Source organism: Paramormyrops kingsleyae, chromosome 6 (assembly GCF_048594095.1).
Source record: "Paramormyrops kingsleyae isolate MSU_618 chromosome 6, PKINGS_0.4, whole genome shotgun sequence".
In the NCBI taxonomy this organism is placed as follows: domain Eukaryota; kingdom Metazoa; phylum Chordata; class Actinopteri; order Osteoglossiformes; family Mormyridae; genus Paramormyrops; species Paramormyrops kingsleyae.
This window is the reverse complement of record NC_132802.1, coordinates 15,272,135-15,293,560: the sequence shown is the minus strand read 5'-3', so window position 1 is coordinate 15,293,560 and position 21,426 is coordinate 15,272,135. Positions and strand designations below refer to the sequence as shown.

General features: G+C 43.2%; 1 protein-coding gene across 2 annotated transcripts in view; it reads left to right on the top strand.

Annotated features, from left to right (window-relative positions):
* Window positions 1-20,406, top strand: part of LOC111854693 (LHFPL tetraspan subfamily member 7 protein) — a 74,237-nt gene extending 53,831 nt beyond the window's left edge. For both annotated transcript variants that reach the window (XM_023832928.2, XM_072713736.1), the window contains exon 3: window positions 19,119-20,406. In XM_023832928.2, the coding sequence (XP_023688696.1) occupies window positions 19,119-19,345 (227 nt within the window). In that variant the 3' untranslated portion in view covers window positions 19,346-20,406. The remainder of the gene's footprint in view (window positions 1-19,118) is intronic.
* The last annotated feature ends 1,020 nt before the right edge of the window (window positions 20,407-21,426 follow it).

Sequence of the window (21,426 nt, the reverse complement as noted above, 5' to 3'; positions counted from 1 at the left end):
TGGTACATCAGGTGTCGAGTGGAGCAGCGGGCGGCGCAGCCAGGACCTCGGGCGGAGCAGCGGGCGGCGCAGCCAGGACCTCGAGCGGAGCAACGGGTGGGACCTCAGGCGGAGCAGGAGGTGGAGGCGGCGCCGGGGCCTCCGACAGAGCCGCAGCGATCTCGGGCGATGATGCCGGAGACACCGGGGCCTTGGGCAGAGCTGCAGGGGCCTCAGGCAGCGACGGCGAAGGTGCAGGGGCCTCAGGTGGCGAGGGTGGAGGCGCAGGGGCCTCGGGTGGCGATGCAGCCGGTGCCCTGGAGGGTGTTGCTTCGGCCACCGGGACTGGAGCCCCACTGAGGCCCTCGGGTAAATTCAGCCCGTAAATGACTTCCTGTAGCAGACTAAGTCCCTGAGCCTTGGTCCGCGGAAGCGCTTCTTTTTGGAGGTCTGTCATTCTGTGATGACCGTATGTAATGCCAGCGGACAGGAAGCGGGGAATCACAACCAGGCAGGCAGAAGTCTAGAAACAGGGTTTAATACAAGCAGACGAACAGACATGGTACAGACGTTAATGACAGACTTAGGGGAGACAGGCTAGCATGGCACCCAGGAGGATCAAGCAGGTCATGACGACCTTAACCCCTATCCAGCCCTAACCTTAACCGTAAGTAACCAAACAAAATATGAGACTTTTGACATTTTTACTTTTTTGACTGCATTCACAGGTCTTTGTGGGATCCTGAAAAATGGTCCCCATAACGTAAAAAAAAACTGGTTTTTATTACATTGTAGTGGACAATTGAATATAAACCTAATCCACACACACACACACACACACACACAGAGATTAGGTTTCTTTGCGGAGACTCTTCGTTTATTGTTATGGGCATAACCTTAATAGGGTTATGCCTATAGAAATGAATGGAGAGTCGCCAGAAAGACATGAATACGTGTATGCTTGCATGGGGGTTATATAAATATTACACCATGGGGACCAAATGTCCCCACAATGTGATAAAAACCTGTTATTTTGATGTTGTGGGGGCAATTTTTTCATTCACCACAACGGGAAACTGAATTCTATAAAAATCTGTGAATGCAATCAAAAAACTATAAATGCCCAAACTTTAATGTTTTGTTTGTTTGTTTATGGTTAAGGTTATTGCTGGGTAGGGTTAGGGTGTCATTGCTGGGATTAGGGTTATGCCCAAAGAAATGAATGGACGGAGATGTGAAATCAAATGTGTGTGTGTGTGTGTGTGTGTGTGTTACATTTGGAGAGCATGCACCTCCTGCCTTGGCCACGCCCATCCAGCCCACGGCTGTTAACTTGGTATGGGGTATTTCCAGCTGATAGCTTTTAATGTTGAATCCCCAGTGGCCTAGCTCAATTGCCGCCATTATTCAGGGGGGTGTCTCTGAGTGCACAGCTGTTCAGGCCTCTGACAAACAACACGATTTCCCAATAGCATGTTTGGGTCAGACAGAGGTCTGAAGCGAGCTGCGACTTAGACATTGACCGGGTGAACCACATGCCCCCCCACCCCCCAGTTGCTGGATGGATGGGACTTCTTGTCCCCCGTTTTCTGGTTGTGTACTCTGCCCTTTTGACCTTTGCCCCAGATAACTCCCTTCAATCGTGTAATACACATAGTGTTACCATGACAGTAAACGTGGGGGGGGGGGGGGTGACATGAAATGGGGGGGTGCAGTGTTTAGGTACCAGGCTATGATTTTATATATAATGTCACTGAGAAGCCTGAGGCCACAGAGCATTAGTTAGCAGACAGATGGACTTGTCATTCTACGATTCCACTCATAGTTTTAGGACAAAGGCAGCCATTTATGAGAGGGAATGAGACCACATTGTGGCGGCACCTTGAGATAAGCCTCACCAGAACTTTGTTTTGAAGCTGTTCACTGAAATAAAAGCGTGCGTTCATGTTCTGCCTTTGTAGCCGGTCCCCGTCGGCAGTCATAAATCTGGCCTGAGCCGCTGCACGTAGGAATTGATGTGAGGGTGTAATCAGGACTTTCTCTCAAGTGAAACCCCAGGTCTTAGCCTGCTGCTGTGCGGCTGATTGATGCGGCCACACGGTCAAGTGCATATGGTTTGATGGAGTGTCATACTCCGCACTTAAGTGAGCGAGGTCACCGCTGTGAAATGTATGAGCACCCTTGTGGTCACTATGGAGTACCACATGACATCAGGTCCCTGGCTACAGAAAGGTATGGAAGGATGGAGAAGGAGGATCCCAACAAAGGGACTCTAGCCGCCACCCTAAGCAGAGACCAGCTAAGGAGACCCTGGCTGCAAGTGAGGTCCATGTCCAGTGGGCTCCTCTGAATGAACCTGGGAAACTCGAGCCTTTGCTCCCCCAAGATCTCACGTTGAGGTCCATGAAAAGAGCAGTGCACATGAAAAGCTCCCGGAACACAAATCTTCATGAAAAATCCCTTTTAACCCTTTTTCATTGTAGGTCTACGATGATCATATTTGACACTGTAAAGCCAACCATGAACTCAGAGCAGTTTAATGCACAGCATCGACAGGGCTTTTTTCACAGTACGTCTTGCTGGCTGCCTGACCAGTGAGACTTTGGGGGGAGGTGTGGAGGACTGGCCCCCCAGGGACCCCATTAGCAGCGGCCTTTAAGAGCCATCATTAGTCGTGTCTCCCTGTCAAAGGCTCCCACGTCATAATGCACAGGTCAGTGTGAATGGCGAAGATGGGAAGCACACGCACATCCCCATAAATTCACCTGGGTGCTCCGAGTGGGGAAGAGGCTTTATGGTGATATTTATGTCCCTCATCGTTTTGTCCTCGACCTCTTGTCCGATTCGGCGGGCTAGAAACTAGGTTGCGGTGCCGTATCGAATGAGTCTTTATGTGACCGATGGAAGATGGTGCCTTGACCCTTTATTAGTGTTCAGAACAAAACACTAATGCTGAATTACCCTCCAAGCCTGTTCCTCCTTCTAGTTATCGATCCGTGACAACTGAAGACACCAAATAGCTAATTACAGCTGCTTTTCCCAAGCAGCCAGAAGACCTGGGTTATGAGTCACAAGAAATATCATCAGAATCTTCACAATCGTATGCCTTGTGGTAGAAATATCAAAATTGTTTTTTTTACAATTAAGCTTGTGCTCTAGCAAATCAGTAATTAAGGACACAGAGCTCAATAGGGCAACATTTGGAGATTCCATTGAAATGAGGGAACGAAGGGTGGACCTCCTTTTTGAACTGTCACAAGTATCGAGGCAGATAAGCTTGGTAGTGGAAGAGAGCTAGTGAAGGAGGGCATCGTCTGCCAGGTCCACCTCACACCAAAAATGTGCAGTAAGGCATGTCGTAGATGTTGTGTCGGTGGGAACTTGAGCCAAAGTGGCCACCATCACCTTTGCTGACGGAGAACCACTTAGTATCTGCTGTAGAGTACCCGTGGGCAGTTTTATTGCAGATCATCACGAGGTACAAGTGCCATTCGTCATTGGTTTATCGGCTGTGCAAAGCTCCCGTGAACCTGCTCTTGGGGTGACATTGCTGTTTTCTCCTTATGAAAATGTCCAGCCTGCAGTGCCCCTCCCCCCATGGACCCTAACTTACCATTTCTTCTTCTCCCACTTACACTTACTCTGTGCAGGACAATAGGATCTGAAATGCTTTTACCACTTTCGATTCCCCACACCTTGCTGTCCTGTATGGCTGAGGTGTTATTTATGGATAGGCAGATTCTGCCACACCCCCCCCCCCCTGTGAGGTGAAGGCTGGAGGTAATAGCTTTCATTTCATTTTAATGCCAGCAGGTCAGGAGTCATGCTGATGGTGGGTCTGTTGGGTCCCGGCTTCATTACAGGAGCTCAGCGGGGCCCCCTGCCTCCAGGAGGAATTCATTACCCTGCTCTATCAACACCAGGAAAGAGCCCCCCCCCCAACTCCACCCCCATGCTGATTAATGAGACATCACACCCTCTAACCATGCCCTCACTCCTCCCCTGATCCATAGATGCCTTCCTCTATTGTCCCCTTGTAAAGACTCAATACGGTCAATCATCCATCCCGGTCATCATTTCACAGAGCCATCAAATGGTCTCTTCTGCTAGTTTAAGAAGGTACTTATTGTCCTTGTGGGTAGCCATTTGTGTCCACTAGAGAGTATGGAATTTCCCCGGGAGTTAATACAATAGTGCAGTTAAATGTGTAGAGCTGTAACTGGTTTTGTTGTTAAACAATGCCCTGTTCTCCAGGGAAAAGCTCTGTGCCCCATTCCCGAGTGCTGTTAATGGTATGGTTAGTCAGAAGACTACAGCATCAGACCCCTGCAGACCTAGTCGCGCGTATGTCAGAAAAACACAGCAATAATTGATATTTAATACTGATATGTTCCCCTGAACCACCTTGTTCGAACTGTGGATGTATTCGCAAAAAAGTCAAGGACATCCAATTTGTCTGACATGTAATAAATTTGAGACATTAAAGAGAGGATTGTGTTATGGAAATGAAAGTAATTAAGGTGATGGATTGGATACGGATCGGAGATAAATGTGTCGTGGAAGACGGCCCTAAGAGGAAGGATTGTGCTGGCGTGATCTCCGGTGACGCATTGAAACGTTCCGAATGAAAGAGCGTCTCCAGTCATAATGCTGACTGCTGTATTGATTACAGCCTCCATTTCCATACTCTGGGCTGAGCTTTTGTTTGAGACTGAGTTATGGAGTCTCGGCTTGAGCATTGGATAGCTGAGGTGGTGCTCCAGTCTCCACATTAGAGTGCAGAGAAATTCCAGAGGTCTACTGGTGTTGGGAGCACACGGATAGGTTTATTGTTCCTGGGGCTCCACCTTCGATGCTTCAAAAACTAAATAAATAGCTAAAAAGTAGAGTCAGGAGATCATCACCAGCTAACTGGTTAGCAGAGCTTGCATCTCCTAAATAAGAAACATATTTATTTAATATTTAGTGTAGTTACTGTTTGTGACCAACAGGGGGCTCCCAAACCTCTGGGGCCACATGCGAAAGAGTGATATGAATGGTGGCAAACACTGCTGGTGGGAGCACATGCCATCCCTCAAACACCCTCCACCCCCATGGGTAATTAAAAAAAAAAAGACTGCAGTGGAAACATGTCTGTGTCTTAAAAGGACCTCAGCCTCTCAGATCGTGTGTGCAGGCCCAGGATAATGCTGCTATGAATATTCGTTCATCAGGAACTGTGGCTCCCACAAAGGAACTCAACAGAAGAAACTAATTCTGATAAGTGTAATTTTTGTGGAGATAGAATAGGCTGCAAGTTCAAACTTTCCTTTATGCCTCTCATGTTGTCCCTCTGCTCTTGTTTCCATCATTCTTTTTTTTACCTTTCGGATGCCGCTTACTCTCTCAGCATTAAGATGTCATCTGACAATTTGAGTTACTAACCTGGCAGCAAGTGAAGACGTCCATCATCATCAAAGCCGCAACTCAGAACATGATTAGACCCCTTTAAGGAACCTAGAAAACCGCCTCATGACGGATTTCCAGGTTGTCTGAATCTTACTCTTAAACCACGATGGCAGTTAATGTTTTTCTAAGTGCTGATGAAATTTGAAGGAAGCGTTCACTTTGGAACTGGCCCGAATGGAAGTGCAACATCTTCTCTTTGGGACAAAAGATTGCAATTAATTTTGAGAGTGAAGAAAACCCGTTAAGACTGATGCAGTTTTAAATGACTCTTGAAACATCATTGTCGTTTATCCAACGTATGCTTTTCCCTTTCAGAAGAGAGGACAGTGTATGGGCTGATATTTGTGCCACTAGAAACTGAATATGAATTTTGTATATTTGAATCTGCAATTATCCACATTACAAAACTGAATCTGAATTTAATAGTTTGAATTTGAATTCCAGTAAGTCGAAATAGCATTTATCCTACCTCGAAAAATTCAGTTCGCAAATTCAATTTCAATCTAGCGTGACACACATCCGGGTCCTTGAGAAAAAGTAATCGACCGCAGATTCACAACGCAACTCATTTCCACGTTTACGACAGTTCTGCAGGTCGGGGTAAAGAGGAGACGAGTGCCGGGGTGTCAGAAAAACAAATGCTGGATTCGCAGGTTTGTCATTACCTTATGATACATATGAGAATAAGCTTTATATATACGAGCGATAACATAAACATTAACCATACGTCTGGTTAGTATATGGTAGTATATGTGGTTTAATTAACGATTTCTGGCACTTCTAGTTTATGTTAATATGGTAGACTAACGCAAAACTAGCTAGGGATAGTAGGGATATGAATTTTACTTCAGGTTTAGTTTAAGTTATGGCTCGCCTGTTCATCTCATGTGGCTTTCTAGCTGTGTTCATGCTAAATATCTTTTTAAATATTCATCTCGCCGATATGAGGCGGAAATCAATATTAATTTTATGTGAGTATGTAATATTATTTAGAACTTCATAATGCATAGAGAATGTAAATATGACCAATAAAGTTATGTCCATGCAATGACATTTTTGTGGTGTTCGTGACTCTTTTCCTTTCTTAAACACCTGCATTACTAGCGTGTTTTGGTAATGAAAATTGCCTATAACTGATTACACAAAACATTACATTTTTGTGGAGAAAAAAACACTGAATATGAAATATTAAGCAAATGTGTTTACATCCGCGATACACTCAAAATGGCGAATGGGGGCGTGTTAGACAGTGCAGAAACGTGACTGACAAAGACCGATGCAAGGTTTGCTACTGAAGGAAGGGATTCGCAAAATTTCACGGCTGGGTGTTTAAAAAAACACAGCTAGACATGGTCATGCCGCCATTATTTTCAGCCGAGGGACCAAATAGTAAAAGACATGATTGACATGCATCATCTAGGGGTGTTGATCAAGGGAGAAAACAACGATGGTGAATGGTTGAAGAAATGATGATGCTTAAGTGACGAGATATTGTTACACGATAAGAAAATGTATAAATAATTAGTGTAAAACAGTATTGGACACTCCTGCAGGGTGTCCAGCCTTGGCTGTAACCTCACTGTGGTTACTAGCAGCACCCGCCATTTCCGCATTACTGGATCTGTAGCGACAACAGACCGCAAAAGATGATGACCACGCCTGGGCTGATGGGAATTGTAGTTCCCGCTACCTCCCGTTCACTCCATTCGCCTGAGCAAACTTTTCTCAGAAGACCTATCGTTTTATCGAGTCATGCGACCACGGTAGTATCGAAAAAATTTGCTATTGCGGTACGACGGTATTTACAATACCGTTACATCCCTAATAAATGCTATTTCGAGTTACTGGAATTCAGATTCAAACTATTAAATTCAGATTCAGTTTTGTAATGCGGATAACTGCAGATTCAAATATACAAAATTCATATTCAGTTTCTAGTGGCACAAATATCAGCCCATAACAGTGTTTCTTGGAAGCTCTAATGTAACAGTGGATATTCGAGTGAAACCGTGATCATTTTCTGTTGTAGTTCTGTAGAATTTTCTCCTATTAAAGTTCCGAACTTTCCATTTAAACTGATGCTTCTCTCTCAAACAATAGTTACCTTTGCAACGCATCCTTTGTCTTTGTGCCATACTGCATGCGCGTAGCACGAATGCAGCCAGTCTTTGGAGGTTTGGGCTGAGCAATGATCAAGCCTGCGGTTCCTCCAGAAGCCTCAAAGCTTGGTGTTCCATCACGTGCTTTGAGCAAGAGGCTTTTCAGTCACTCGTATCCTGCACGACATATTACCTTTAATCAAGCTTCTTGACAGTATTCTTTTTTCTTTTTTTTCTGCTTAGAATCTGTGGCTCCTCTTTCATTCTGACTGAACGAGGCCAGACAGCATGTTATTCACTGCCATTGCCGTTAAAAGCACGGATGAGCTACACGTTCTTTCCAGGCTGAGAATGCTTCACTTAATTGGCTCTTCTTGACATTGACGGTGCCTTTAACTTTTCTGGGAGTGACTCACCCGCGAGTGTCACTATTAGCTATTAACCACTTTAATTATTAACTACCATATTTTTCTAAGGGTAGATTATCCTTTTTACTTTTAATATTATTCCACAATTTTATTTGGTCAAAATTGTTGTTTTAAGTTGTTTGGTTGTAAAATGCTAATTAATGGGACATGATACATTGCTTTGTATGACTAGAGTAGTATTTTGCCATTTTCTCAAGTGCATTGCAGCATCGCTTTATGCCTACTAAAGATTACCTTCAACCACTTGCTGCTGCTGTAAGTGCAGGCTATTATTATCTCAAAGGTGTCTACTAATGAGAAATCCAACCAATTATGATGTAACAGCCCTAATTCCGACTGTGCAAAGTATTTCCCTCTCTGTTCTAATATAGGCAGATAAAATATCTCATCTTTTACCTTCTCCGTCCACAGTCTGTCTACTGACTGCCTCTTACTTCCTCGGCAGAACCATGACAACACAACCAGCATTAGCATAGAAAAATAACTTTGCTCTTCCTTCTCCGTCCAACAGCAGTGAAATCAGCACTTGGACTTGTATATGCCCTGTTGCCAGTGCAGTCAATTTAATCAGAGGGATTCCTTCACCATCCATTAAAGTCAAGTAGCTTCAGGGCAGAGTTGTATTATTGGCAGTTAATGAAACATTGGAGGGCTGTAATGCCTCAAAGCTCAACCTCATTATTAGGACGTAACATCTTTGTTTAGAGCCAAGAATATATAATCTGCTATTATAGATATGTCAACATTTTCTTCAGATTTAGATGTCTGACAACTGGATGGCATAGGCTTTTTGGCTTCTAAAAACTAGCAGCCTTCCTTAGCTCCAACGCTAATTCACTCATGTTCCTGTGCATCATGGCATTAGTAACTTGGTTGGCCCATGGGGTGTTAAAGCTGGAGAGATGTTGGCAATGTGGCGCTGTTTGAGCTGAGAGGCCATTGGCAAGGCTTTTAGAGACAATCTATAAGACATGTTACTGCACCCTCCTTCAACCTACCTAGGGTTTCGATGTATACAGTTGTTATCTTATATCAGTTGGACTATTCAAGCCATAGTCTGAAATACTCCAGATTACAATTTGATTTAAGATCTCAAGGCAAGAAAGCTAAGCTGCTTTTCTGATAAAGAACCATTTTGCAGGGATGTCTGAACAGATGGTTGATTTTACTTGGATAATGAAAGAGAAACGGTCACTCGGTGGTTACAAGGTTTCAGACACTGAAATGAAATGGTAAATACCAGTGACCGAGTCAAAAAACAAGTGCTCCTGCTGCAAGTGGAAATGAAAAAGGTGAATTTATATTCATTTATGTTCAGAGTCATTTTTGATAAATGACCAGGAAGCAGTGTCTGAAATTAATACTTTTCTGTATTTTGTGTTTTATCAGTGACATGCTGTGTGGTCAAAACAAACAAATTGAGTGTATTCTGGTAGATGTTGATTTATTTTCTCTTACTGGAACTTTGGCAGGAGAAGATTCACAACTGCAGCAATCATGTGAAGCGAGACCATTTTTTTCCTTTCATATCAAAGAGGAGGCATTTTCCAGTGATTTTCACTTACTGCTACATAAGCACTTTGGCGGATTAGAATGTGTCGTGAAGTGATGTCATTTAAAAAGCATTTCTTATCAAGTCCTGGAGCTTACAAGTCACATGGATGAATTCCATCTGGACCACAGCCAACTATAAAAGGCTATTCAAACAAAAAACAGGAAACAAATCCTGAGTTTATGGTGCCACCTTTATCCAAAAACGCTCTTACGATTAATCAGGCTGGACTAACAGTGTCTAAGAGATTGAAATGATTTTTATTCATCCAGAATGTTTTTCCTCCCATTGTCCTTGATCTAACATCTAAACTTGTGGGTGATAGAAAGAGAAACAGGGATCAGTTTTTGATTTAATTTCCCTGCTTTTCTCAGACACCAGGAGCGATTATGTCAGCTCCAAAGGTCACTTTGTGTCACATGTTATCCCATAAAGGGGACATTCTGTGAATTTTATAACAGGACAACGTTTGTGTTGAATTGAAATTTTAAAAAAATGTATCACTTTACCAACGCCAGGCTGGTCAAAATATTCCCTGACAGATGTGCTGGCTGCAGTAGGTGTGGGAGACCCTTAGCAGACCATCTTCATATGTTTTGGCTTTGCCCTCGACTGTCTGAGTTCTGGACAAACATATTTAAAACCACTGAGCAGGCCCTCAATATAGTTTTACCTCTCAGTCCCCTAGCGGCCCTGTTTGGCATTCCACTATCCGACATCACCCCTACCTCAGTATCTGTAATATCCTTTACCACCTTACTGGCTAGACGCCTTATCCTTTTAAAATGGAAACACACCAACCCTTCAACATATGGTGGATGGTTACAAGAAGCTCTACATTGAGAAGTTGCGATTTTTGCTGATGAGATCCTTAAAAACTTTTATGAGACTTGGGGCCCCATCCTGGGGCTCATTAAAGACCAGGTTATTACATTAGAGGAGGCTGATGTTATTTAAACACTAGAGGGGAGGACCATTGCAATTGAATTTATTGTATTATTTTAATTTGTTTTATATACATACACACACACACACACACACACACACACACTACTTCACTAATTAATACTGTTTGGTTGCTCATTTGCCTGTTGATGTTGAATCTGGGGTGGGGGGAGGGGCTATGTGTTGGTTAATTTGAACAGCAGCCGAAGTATGCCTTAATCTCTTCTATATATTTTTGTGGATACCATGTTGCTGGTTCTAAAACTCAATAAAAAAAATGGGGAGAAAAAACATGTATCATGAACCTGAACTGAATACTCACCATAATTTTTTTCTCTTCCTGTGAATATTGTCATTGCTGTTTCCAGATTAATTAAATAGGCTATCTCATAAATGTGTGGTGGTTTATTTTCATTATGGCCATGATCAACGTTCTGGAAGCATAAGAAAAAGGTGTCTCGGCCATTAAACAGTTATCCACATCCCAAAAGATTACCACTAACCTGAGACACAAAGCCAGCCATAAAATCCTAACAAGCAATGTTAATATTAGCAAATCACTACTGTCAGCCATGGAATGAGAGCGGCTGATGGTTTTCAGATGATTGGAGTTTGACCATATGGTGGTAAAAACAGTTATTCAAGTGCAGTACGGAGTTCTCATGCTGCGTCAGGGGTGCTCAGATCAGCTGGATTGAGGGCTGGGAGACCTTGTGTGAGAGACGGGTCGGGAGGCAAGATGTCCTGTCATTTGTCATACAGCAGGGAGAACAGCTAAGAAAAAAATCACATCAGTCAAATAACTTGAGAGCGATCTTAGATAAACATGGGAGCCGTAGCATCAGGCTCTAATTCAATCATGCACAAATTTAGTGGGCCCTAACCCAGTTATCCTGAGTGTTTTGCACAGCAATTGAGTGTCAACCCAAGGTTGAAGTCTTTTGTGTTTTAATGAATGGACCCGTATAATCACATGATGTGCTTGGAAATGGCCCCAATTCCTCAACATGGACTGCAGAAGCCTGGAGGTTGAAACTAGGTTTCACTGTTGTATGTATCAAACCCACACTGCTTCATTTATAGAGCCTCAAGTAGGGTAATGTCCCACACAGATGACTCATTCTTTTGGATATCACTTTGTCTGCATGATCACATGACCACCAGGACCCACAATTCTTTTTAAAGTTTATGCTTGAAAGTGCCGTTTCTTAAACTTGTTCTTGTTCTTGAAAAAGCTGCACTAGTGGTCTCAAATCAAGAGGTAAAACCATGCATCTCCATGCGCACAACCTTCCGCTTTCCATAGGTCTATCTGAAGACTGCATTTTTCACTGTGAATTAGCTACCCAGCGCCACCCTGCAGGCATGTTTTCAAGCTTCAGTACTGGGGAAAAGCAGCCGTGAGACGGTGAGAGGCAGTGAGGCCAGATCAGTGACAAAAAGCTCCAGGTCTGTCCAGGCCTTTGTCAGCCTGGGCATGAGCTGCAAGGTGTTTGCACGCAGGCACACCTTTGTGTCTTAGTCATCCAGCTCGGCGCAGAAGAGGGATCGCGCTTCATCTTCTCCTCTCTGCTTCAGTTACGGCTCGCACGTCAGCTGACATTCCGGCGTCTCAGAAACGGCATAATTGGACCCTCTCCCTTTTCTAATAAAGCTGCTGTGTATTGCGGGTTTGGTGCTGGACACGATTCCATTTGTCATGTACGTCCGGTATTTTCTTCCGGGCAGGTGCAATTTTGTCAGAAACAGCACTAAAAAGGTAAGAAGCCCCCCCCCCTCCCCAAGCACTTCCATGGATCTCTCTCTACCTCTGAGGGGTATGTGTGTCATGCTCGCACATGCTGTCTTGTAGCTGCCCATGGACCCAAGGGTGGAGGCCATCCCACTGTGCAAAATCCTCACTTTGGAGTCGCTTGACCACTATGGGTCTGGAATTGCAGCGGAGGGACAGAGCAGAGGACATGACACCTTTTCAGCTAGACCAAGGCCCCTGCTCTGCTTCTAATCTGTGTTTACATGACACTCCAGTTTTCAGTTTAAGTCTCTGGGAACGCCGTCCTGTGAGATCACGTGAGGTGACAGACAGAGCCGCACACATGCCGCAGTCGGTGCGTGATGGTCATGGGTAATTTAAAATGACACCTCACCACAGATCAAAGCCAGGCTTGGGAACCTGGGTAATTTCCTGAAAAAGGCGACACTGTTACTTGCATCTCGGGCAACTAAGTGAGCAGTGATTTGGATCCATGTAAAGGCAGCTGAGCGATGGAGCATTGAGATACGGCAAATTAAAATAAATAAAAAAAAGTGTGGGCTTTGTAGTTGAAATACCCATATTCACATATTCATCATCAGCAACACCCATGATGTGCAGTAGCCTCATCACCCATCACCTTACTGTCTCCTGTGAGACCCCCCCAGGGGGAAATTGCTGGCATCCTTCCCCCACCTTGGCATGTCTGTTTTCATTCCATGCTCATCATCATGCAGAGTGCATGCTTTATCACCCTGTTTGTTCTGAGATGAAAGATTAAGGGCCCCGGATGAGCGGGGCTTCAGTAACGAGAGATGTCGTGTTTCTTCGAGTGTGCAGCGGAGGGAGGGCGCACGCTGCTAACGAGCAATTCACCTCCTTGCTGTCACATGTTCTGCCGCTGTAGTGTTTATGATTACGGAAGTCACAGGAGAAACCCTAGAATTGATCTCTGTGTCGGAGGATGACTCATGGCTTTCAGTTGCTTAGCCTGAACATGGTTTCTGCTTTAATATGTGGTCAAAATAAAAATCAAGCATCCCTCATAATCTCTCGTAACCTAACTTACTGAGCAAAGGAATAAATCAGGAAATAAGGTACGGATGAAGGACGCTGAGCATGCAAAGAAATCCAACGGAAAGTGTGTTTATAATATTGGCTGCCCTATGGATGCCATCAAAAATCTCCCCTTGCTGCCAAAACTGAGACGATAAAGAGAGTATGTATAAACAGACCACCTGGCACAGGAACAGGGCCGGAGCAAGGGCGTAATTGTGGGCTTGGATATTCCTTTTTCAGGGCTTATAGGAACATGACCGGGATGTGGTCACCACGGCAGGGGAAATGGAAACAGAAAGACGCATTTTTGGCAAGAATTGCAAAGAAATAAAATCTGGAATGTCTGTCTGGGAACAATAGGATCTGAAGCAAGATTTGGTAAGAGGGTCAGGTTCAGATAAGATTTACAGGACCTGGGAACTAAGATAATTAAGTTCACATTATCCCTTTAGGCATGAATGAGGGACAGGTGAAGAGAATCAGCACAAACAAATGGGGTCACCTGACTCTTCCTCCCAAGACAGCCACGCCCCCTCCTGTGTTACCAAGACTACGAGACAGACAACAGAAACTCAGTTAACCTTCATGGGACTGTATCATTGAGGATTTTTGGCGAGGCGAGTGGTGGTAATGACTGTATACGTCTAATCTAAAGGTATTAAAGATCCATTTTCACTAATCATGCCATAATGTCGTAAAGGCACAGACATAAAGTGAATATTGTACTAACATTCTACACACAGTAAAATTTAACATTCTCTTGACATCCAATGGTGCACGGTCACCCTGGCCTCCACTGAAATTTCCATACATCCATATAAGAATACTAAAAATTCTACAGTAAACCTGATCTCCCTGGGAGGATACCTACCTCAGTCTGAACCGAATGTCAGAAGGTGAAGTTTGTCTCAAAGAGTTACCTGCCTTGGGCTTCCCACTTGCCTCAGGGCTCCATTTCATATGCGATCGGACACCCACGTTTACCAAGAGACATCAGGTAATGGTATGCAGTCTCTAGCGCACCAGCTCCACTCTCCCCAAAGAATGCACTTGTACTCTGGGAAACTTTGGTCTGACAACGGACCTTTAATTTAAGCTGTGTGTTGTAACATCCTGTCAAGGGTGAAATGAGGCCTGACCCATAATTCGAGGGAAGTGTCACATATGCGGGTTCCTCAGGTTTGCCGATTTTAGAATTCCTGCCTGATGTAGGTCCTAGAAGACTAATGACTAGGACTGGACTTATTTATGTCTTTCTGTTTTTAATAGTTATTTACTTTAAGGTCTTATTGATCTTCTACCTCAACTGTTGGGAGGTACCGTTCCAGTAACTCCATGTCTGATTTAGTTAACCATTAAAAAACAGTTTGACTGCTGGTTGCAAAATCAAAATCCAACCGCAGGAACTAGAACGTTCTTCTGGCAGCTGTTCAAACCAGCCCCTCGCCTTTACATCTCCAGCGCTTCCTCCCCACAGACGATGTCTGGATGGCAGGTCCCCAGCCTCGGCCAGATGGCCCTTTACTGGAATGCCAGCCAAAGACAACACAAGCTTCCGTCACACGTCCTAGTTTGATATTCAATTAAGCCTTATAAGAGAAAAAGGCCATTGTCTGAATATGAATCATTTCTGATACGCCTCAAGGGTAATGTTTTGGTCAGTTATATTTTTGATCCACCATGCATGTTAAGTGGCATATTGGGTCCATTTCTGAAATAAAAAAAAAACCAAGACAGAATAATTCTAATAATTCTAGAATAATTACAGTGTTTTCATGTCACTGGAGGTATACACATTATAGAAAAGGATGATCAGTCTAAAACGACAGCCCTTGAAATTAAAGCCTGTACATCCATTGATCCATCCATTATCTGCCACTTATAAGGAGCCGGGTTGCAGGGGCAGCAGTCTAAGCAGGGAGGCCCAGACCACCTGCCACCTCCTCCAGCTCCACTGGGGGGATACCAAGGCGTTCCTAGGCCAACCAAGAGATATAATCTCTCCAGTGTGTATTAGGTCTTCCCTGGGGCCTCTTCCTGCCCAAAACACCTCCTCAGGTAGCCACCCAGGAGGCACCCAAGACAGATGCCTGAACTACCTCAGCTGGCTCCTTTCGATGCGGAGGAGCAGCGGCTCTACTCTGAGCCCCTCCCGAATGTCTGAGTTCCTCACCCAAGGCTGAGCCCAGACACCCTACAGAAGAAAGTCATTTCTGCCACTTGTATCCGCAATCTCATTCTTTTGGTCACTACCCATAGCTCATGACCATAGGTGAGGGTGGGAACGTAGGTCAACCAGTAAATTAAAAGCTTTGCCTCAGCTCTCTCTTCACCACAACAGAACGGTACAGTGTTCTTCCCTCACTCGTGAACAAGACCCAGAGAAGCTTAAACTCCTCCACTTGAGGCAGCAACTCATCCACCACCAGGAGAGGGCAATCTACCCTTTTTCAGTCGAGAGCCATGGCCTCAGATTTGGAAATGCTGATCCTCATCCCAGCTGCCTCACACTCAACTGCAAACTGCTCCAGTGCATGCTGCAGGTCACAGCCCAATGGCAACAGGACCACATCATTTGCAAAAAGCAAAGACACAATCCTGAGGCCCCCGAACCTAACCCCCTCCACCCCTTGGCTATGGCTAGAAAATATGTTCATAAATGTTATGAACAGAATTGGTTACTACCTGTTCATACATATATAACACATGCTGCCAAATGCTGTTTTAGTTAGTCGCTAAGCCGAATTGAATTTACAGCTACCTTAAGTGGCTCAAGGAACTAGTTACTTGCATAGATGATTTAAGTGGCGTTGCTGATTAAATTACATCCTATGATTTCTAGCAATCCTTTTGGTTGTAATCATTGTTTGTCGTAGTGTTCCAAACGTTCTGGAGAGCATTATGGGTTTATATGCCCTATATATTGTAGGGCTATCGGACGTCTTTCGACGTCTTAATTGATGAGACAGGACTGACGGATTTTTCTAGGCATAGCACTTCTAACACCCCTTAATTGCATTTTTACTGCAGTTGTACACCACTAACTCTGCCCATTACGTATGAGACTGTATCTTGGACACAGTGATGGAGCTCTGCATGGGTCTCCTTCCTAATGACGGCCCGTCAGGCGGAGCACTGAGGATGCTATTTCAGGGGTGCCACCCCCCCCCCCATCTTGAAGGAGACCTCTGGCTACTTGCAGGGCTGGTTTCAGAAGGAAACCAGGCTACACAACCATGGCTTACCATGCAAAGTGCCCCCCCTGACTTTTCCCTCATGTTTGTTTTTTGCTTCTCACTGGCCAATCACATGGGTGAAGTATTTAAAACTTTATCACATTGCTTGAAGGTAATTCATAATAACAAATACCGGGTCCTCTGATGATGGTCTAGTGCCGAAACATTGGTGCAACAGCCACGGTCGATCAATAATAAAAAGAATGTAAGCCATCCAAGTTCAGGGACGATTTTTGTTATTTTGATTATGCTGCATATTGCATTGTTGACAAACCAATGGTATTAATCATCTCAGAAGGCAGAATGCAGTGTTCTAAGATTTTTCCTGGATGTTGAAAGCATTTCATCTCATTATTTCTCACTAGAGTCATGGGCCACAATACTACCAGTGCAACAGTGTGATGTAAAGAGTAACTGCTCAAAGTAACATAACATGTGAACATGGGGGTGAGACCGTAATCAGGAGGACTTACATCCACACTACTTTGCTAGATCTGTGCTACATTCTGACACGCATGACATTCATATGTGGCATGATTACCATCAATGGCGCTGTCATAGTCTTGCCAAGAGAACAATGTGCATTTGTAATTCAGTATCCTTGTGTTTCTCTGAAATTATTATGTCAAAGCATGAGATTGAGATTTTAAAAGTACAAATCAATCAGCAAACTATCAGCAGTCACTTAGTGTCTCTCCCTGTGTTGTCATCCAATATCTCTCATTCACAGTTCTCTGGTCCATCCGAGATTTACTTTTCGTATCTCACAATTGTCCAGCTTCTCACTTGTGAAATATCATGGAGGAACAGGCCCTGGATTTCATCATCTGGCAGGTTCTTGACATCAGAAATATGCATCAATCTCCCGCCATGCTTTACAGGAAATGTGACAATTGTACCTAGTCGTAGCTCTGGCCTTCGTCTTTTAATTGGACAGATGATGTGTTCTGTAGTGCCAAAGCTTGGTCAGCTCCGTATATTCTGTGGAATATACCCACAACCCAAAAAACACATACAGTAAGTATATTCAGCGGCAGCAATATATCAAAACTTCATGGTGCTTGGCAGTAGAATAACATTAGCACAGGCTTTAGTAAATAACTGGCTCGATGGACGTGTAAATCTTTGTGTCACATCCTACGACAACACAGGGCGGTGACTAAGGATGCCCCCATAAGCAGAGGGTTCAGGAGCTCCTATCACATGCAGTATCAAGCAAGTCCATGTGGAATCCTTCGTTCCCTCATCCCTTGTGCGAGCGTAAGAGAGGCCATGGATCTGTCCCCGATAGCTGGCTCCCATTAGCCAAGTTATGCAGTCTTGGAGATTATATCACGGTTCACACTTATCTGATGCAGACGAGCAATTGTGCCACAATCAAACGCCCTTTGTCAGCCACATCTTGTTCTCTTGTGACATTTTCAATACACACGGTACCATGTATTCCACTGCTATGTGTGGCCCTGACCTCCTCCAATTCTCTTAACCGCCTTTTAGGTTTTCGGCAGAAACAAGTGCCAAAGGATGGAAATCACTGGAGGAGGTCTGATCGTGTATCTGTGAAACTTCTGCAAAGCGAATGATAGTTGAACCGAGGCCATTAGGTGGGAAAGCTGGACTCCTGCTGATAACTAGACACTATTTCTTATAAAGACTTTCGCTGATGTTGGTTGGATGTTAGATGGGATGTGTGTGTGTCTGTGTGTGTGACTGTGTGTGTGTGTGGATTTGTAGTTACCACATTGTAGTAAATCCTGTTACTTTTAAGCTTGTGAGGACATTTTTCAGGCACAATATAAACCTGAATTTTATAAAAAATCTGTGCAATCAAAAAAATTACAAATGCCAAAAGTCTTATATTTTGTTTGGTTACTTAAGGATACGATTAGGGCTGTGTGTGTGTGGGTGTGTGTGTGTGGGTGTGTGTGTTCATTACCCCAGAAATCTGTTTGTAATTAGGTGACATTAGAACATATTAGCTGTCTCCCACAATGCTGTCCTTGCCCATACACTCCAAGCAGTGCTGTCAAGTCACTCAGTTTGTGTCAACAAATTAACTAGCTGAAGCAAAGACGTTTTTATCTGCATTTTAGTTCATCCAGTTGTTCTGTTAGTTTGTTTGACATTTCTTTGTCTTAGCAAATAGTCATTTAAGTCAATCATGCCTTTTGTTGATGCTACAGGCTTAATTATCGGTCCATTGTTTACCGACAGCATTAACCTCACTTCAGTTCCCATATGTTTGAGGCTGCAGATTTCAACTGAATTTTCAGCTGAATGGTCCATTGCAGTAAAACTCAATTGACTGAAGCCAGAACTGGGATTGGTTTGTTTGTGTGCCTGACCATGAAAAATCTGACATTTAAAAACAGCTATTCAAATAATTTGTAAAAACCTTTTTAATGATCGCTAGTGTTGTTTGGCTCATCTCTGGACTGGAAATTTCTTAGTGAACCATATTTATTCCAAAACTTGATTAAACCAAGATTTTAATTGGTACTCTTTCTTTCATACTATGCAGAGGTTCTACTGCCACCACATGGACACGTCAGGTGAAACATGCTTTCTTTCCATACTGTAATAATTACTGAACTGTCTGTTTGCCTGTCTCCCTTGCAGTTTTCATCATGGCTTCTGGACTTCTGGTGTACCCTTTCGGACTTAACTCCGCCCTTGTGAAATCATCCTGTGGGGATTCAGAGATCTACTATGCAGGAGAGTGTCAGATTGGTTGGGGTTACATGCTGGCTATCGTGGGCGTCATGCTCACGCTCTTCCTGCCATTCTTCGCAAAATATGCACCCAAGGAGCACGCGTCTCCCACCCCAGTGCCCACCATTTTATAATTACCCCAGTACACACATGCGCACCTTTTTACAACTCCCAAAGCAAAGTGCTGTACACCTTCCCCTGGGGGGGACTGTTTTGAATAAGACACAAGCTTGTAACATACCCAAAGTACATGTCTGTCTTCCCTCATACAATAAACTACTTTAGCATTATTTACTTTTCAGAATAAGACTGGTTACATGTGTTTTACACAAAGCATTCCACCATCAGTGGTGATTTCCTGTTCTTGTTTTAATTGTTTTTGTTTAGACAAATGTCAGTAGAGCTGAAAACTTTTGCCTGACATAAAGTGACACCCTGTACAGAACACTGATGATTATGTGCATACAAGAAGACGCATATAACCACAGCAACAGCAGACATGCCAGTAAGACAGAAGAAAAGGTGAACATAACATTCCAAAATGACTTCTACTGTCGGGGAATTTTTGCAAGAAAGATGGAAGGAAAAAGATGAAAGCTGATCTAAGGACAAGGAGTTCTTCAGGGACAATTTATAATTAAAAAAGCTGGATGCAGTTCAATAATAGTTTTCCAATCAGTGCCAATACTTCTGTGGACAACTGAGGTTTTGCATTTGAAAACAAAAGAAGCAAGTTACCCCCGCTATTTACACTGGCATATGGAGTCTGATCATACTGAGGGCATGTTTACCTGTGTCTGTGGTAGAGTGATCTAGTTTGATGTTACATGTGAGGGTTAGCATTGTAAACAGCTGGATTTGGAGAGGAAGTGATTGAAGGTGTTACGCAGACAGGCAATACCGGGAAATCAATTTTCTTCTAATTCTATGTACGTTTAAAATGTCTTGTGGTTGAGGCAATGTCAGTGATTTATTTGAAAAAAAAATGACTGCAGACTTACACATCATTGAGGATGAAACGTGTTTGTGTTTTGGCTGGCCTCAGTTTTGTCTAGAAATATTTGTTTGTAAAAATTAATGTCATGTTAACAAAAATGTAATATAGAATGACTGCATAACTGTGTAAAAGCATTAAATACTGATGTATGACATGGGCATTAAATGGGATGCCATCTCTTGGTCCTATTCCAAATGATTTATGTGAATGTTTTGTAAATCCAAAACAACAATCTTCTTATTTTACAACAAAAAACTTTAACCCTCATGATAATTCAGGACTGGAATACATCAGGTTAGGATTGAATAAAAAAAAATACATTGAATAAAATGCAAAATTGGTTGGGGTTAGTTAACATGAATCAGTCACTTGTCTGAAAACTGGCTCTAACGTAACCAGCTTGTGCCTTCATTATGTAACTAAAATTATTTCAGTACTGAAATCAGGTTAGTGCCCATTTCTGCTAAAACTGTACTGTTCTGAAAATGACACATTTATGTAGTCCTTTTTTGTGTGCCACACTTTTGTAAATACTTATTGATCAATAAGGAAAGAGCTTGTTTCAGCAGAGATGAATGTTATGAAAATTGTGAGCCAGGATTTGTTTTTCACGGTTTAAAGCCAGCGGGGAGTCGTACCTGTTGAATTATGTCCTACTACATTTGCCATTTATCCACATAGAGTAAATAACTTTAATAATCAAATTAAAAGGTCGTGAGAGACTACTATTGCATTTAAATTCATACATATCTAATTCTAAATTTGCATGGCACGGCTATAAAAGTACTAATTGTACTTGACCTGCAGTTCTCAGTTACCCTGTAACGTCTTAAGCATGGCAAAAACAATTATAACTTTAGGAAAGGTAATGGCAAGGCAAATTACCCTGTCCCACAGAAAGGCCTTCAGTAATCCTGTGCAAGTTTATATATAATCATGGATCATAATGTTTTTTTTTCTTTCTTAAAGCCAATTCAACTTTATCCAATCATTTACTTATTTTTTTAATAACTTTTGCTCAAATTGACATACAATTGAAGCCTGGCAGTCAGACAGCAGGGTCAAGGCATAACCGCCCAGACACTGGAGCAGAAACCTTACCCACTAAGCTATACACTGCCCCAGTACATATGTATTAATGTATAAATGTGGCTTTGGGCATTATCTCCTTCTACAGTTAAATTTAAATCCATGTACGTATATGAAAGGATATTTTCC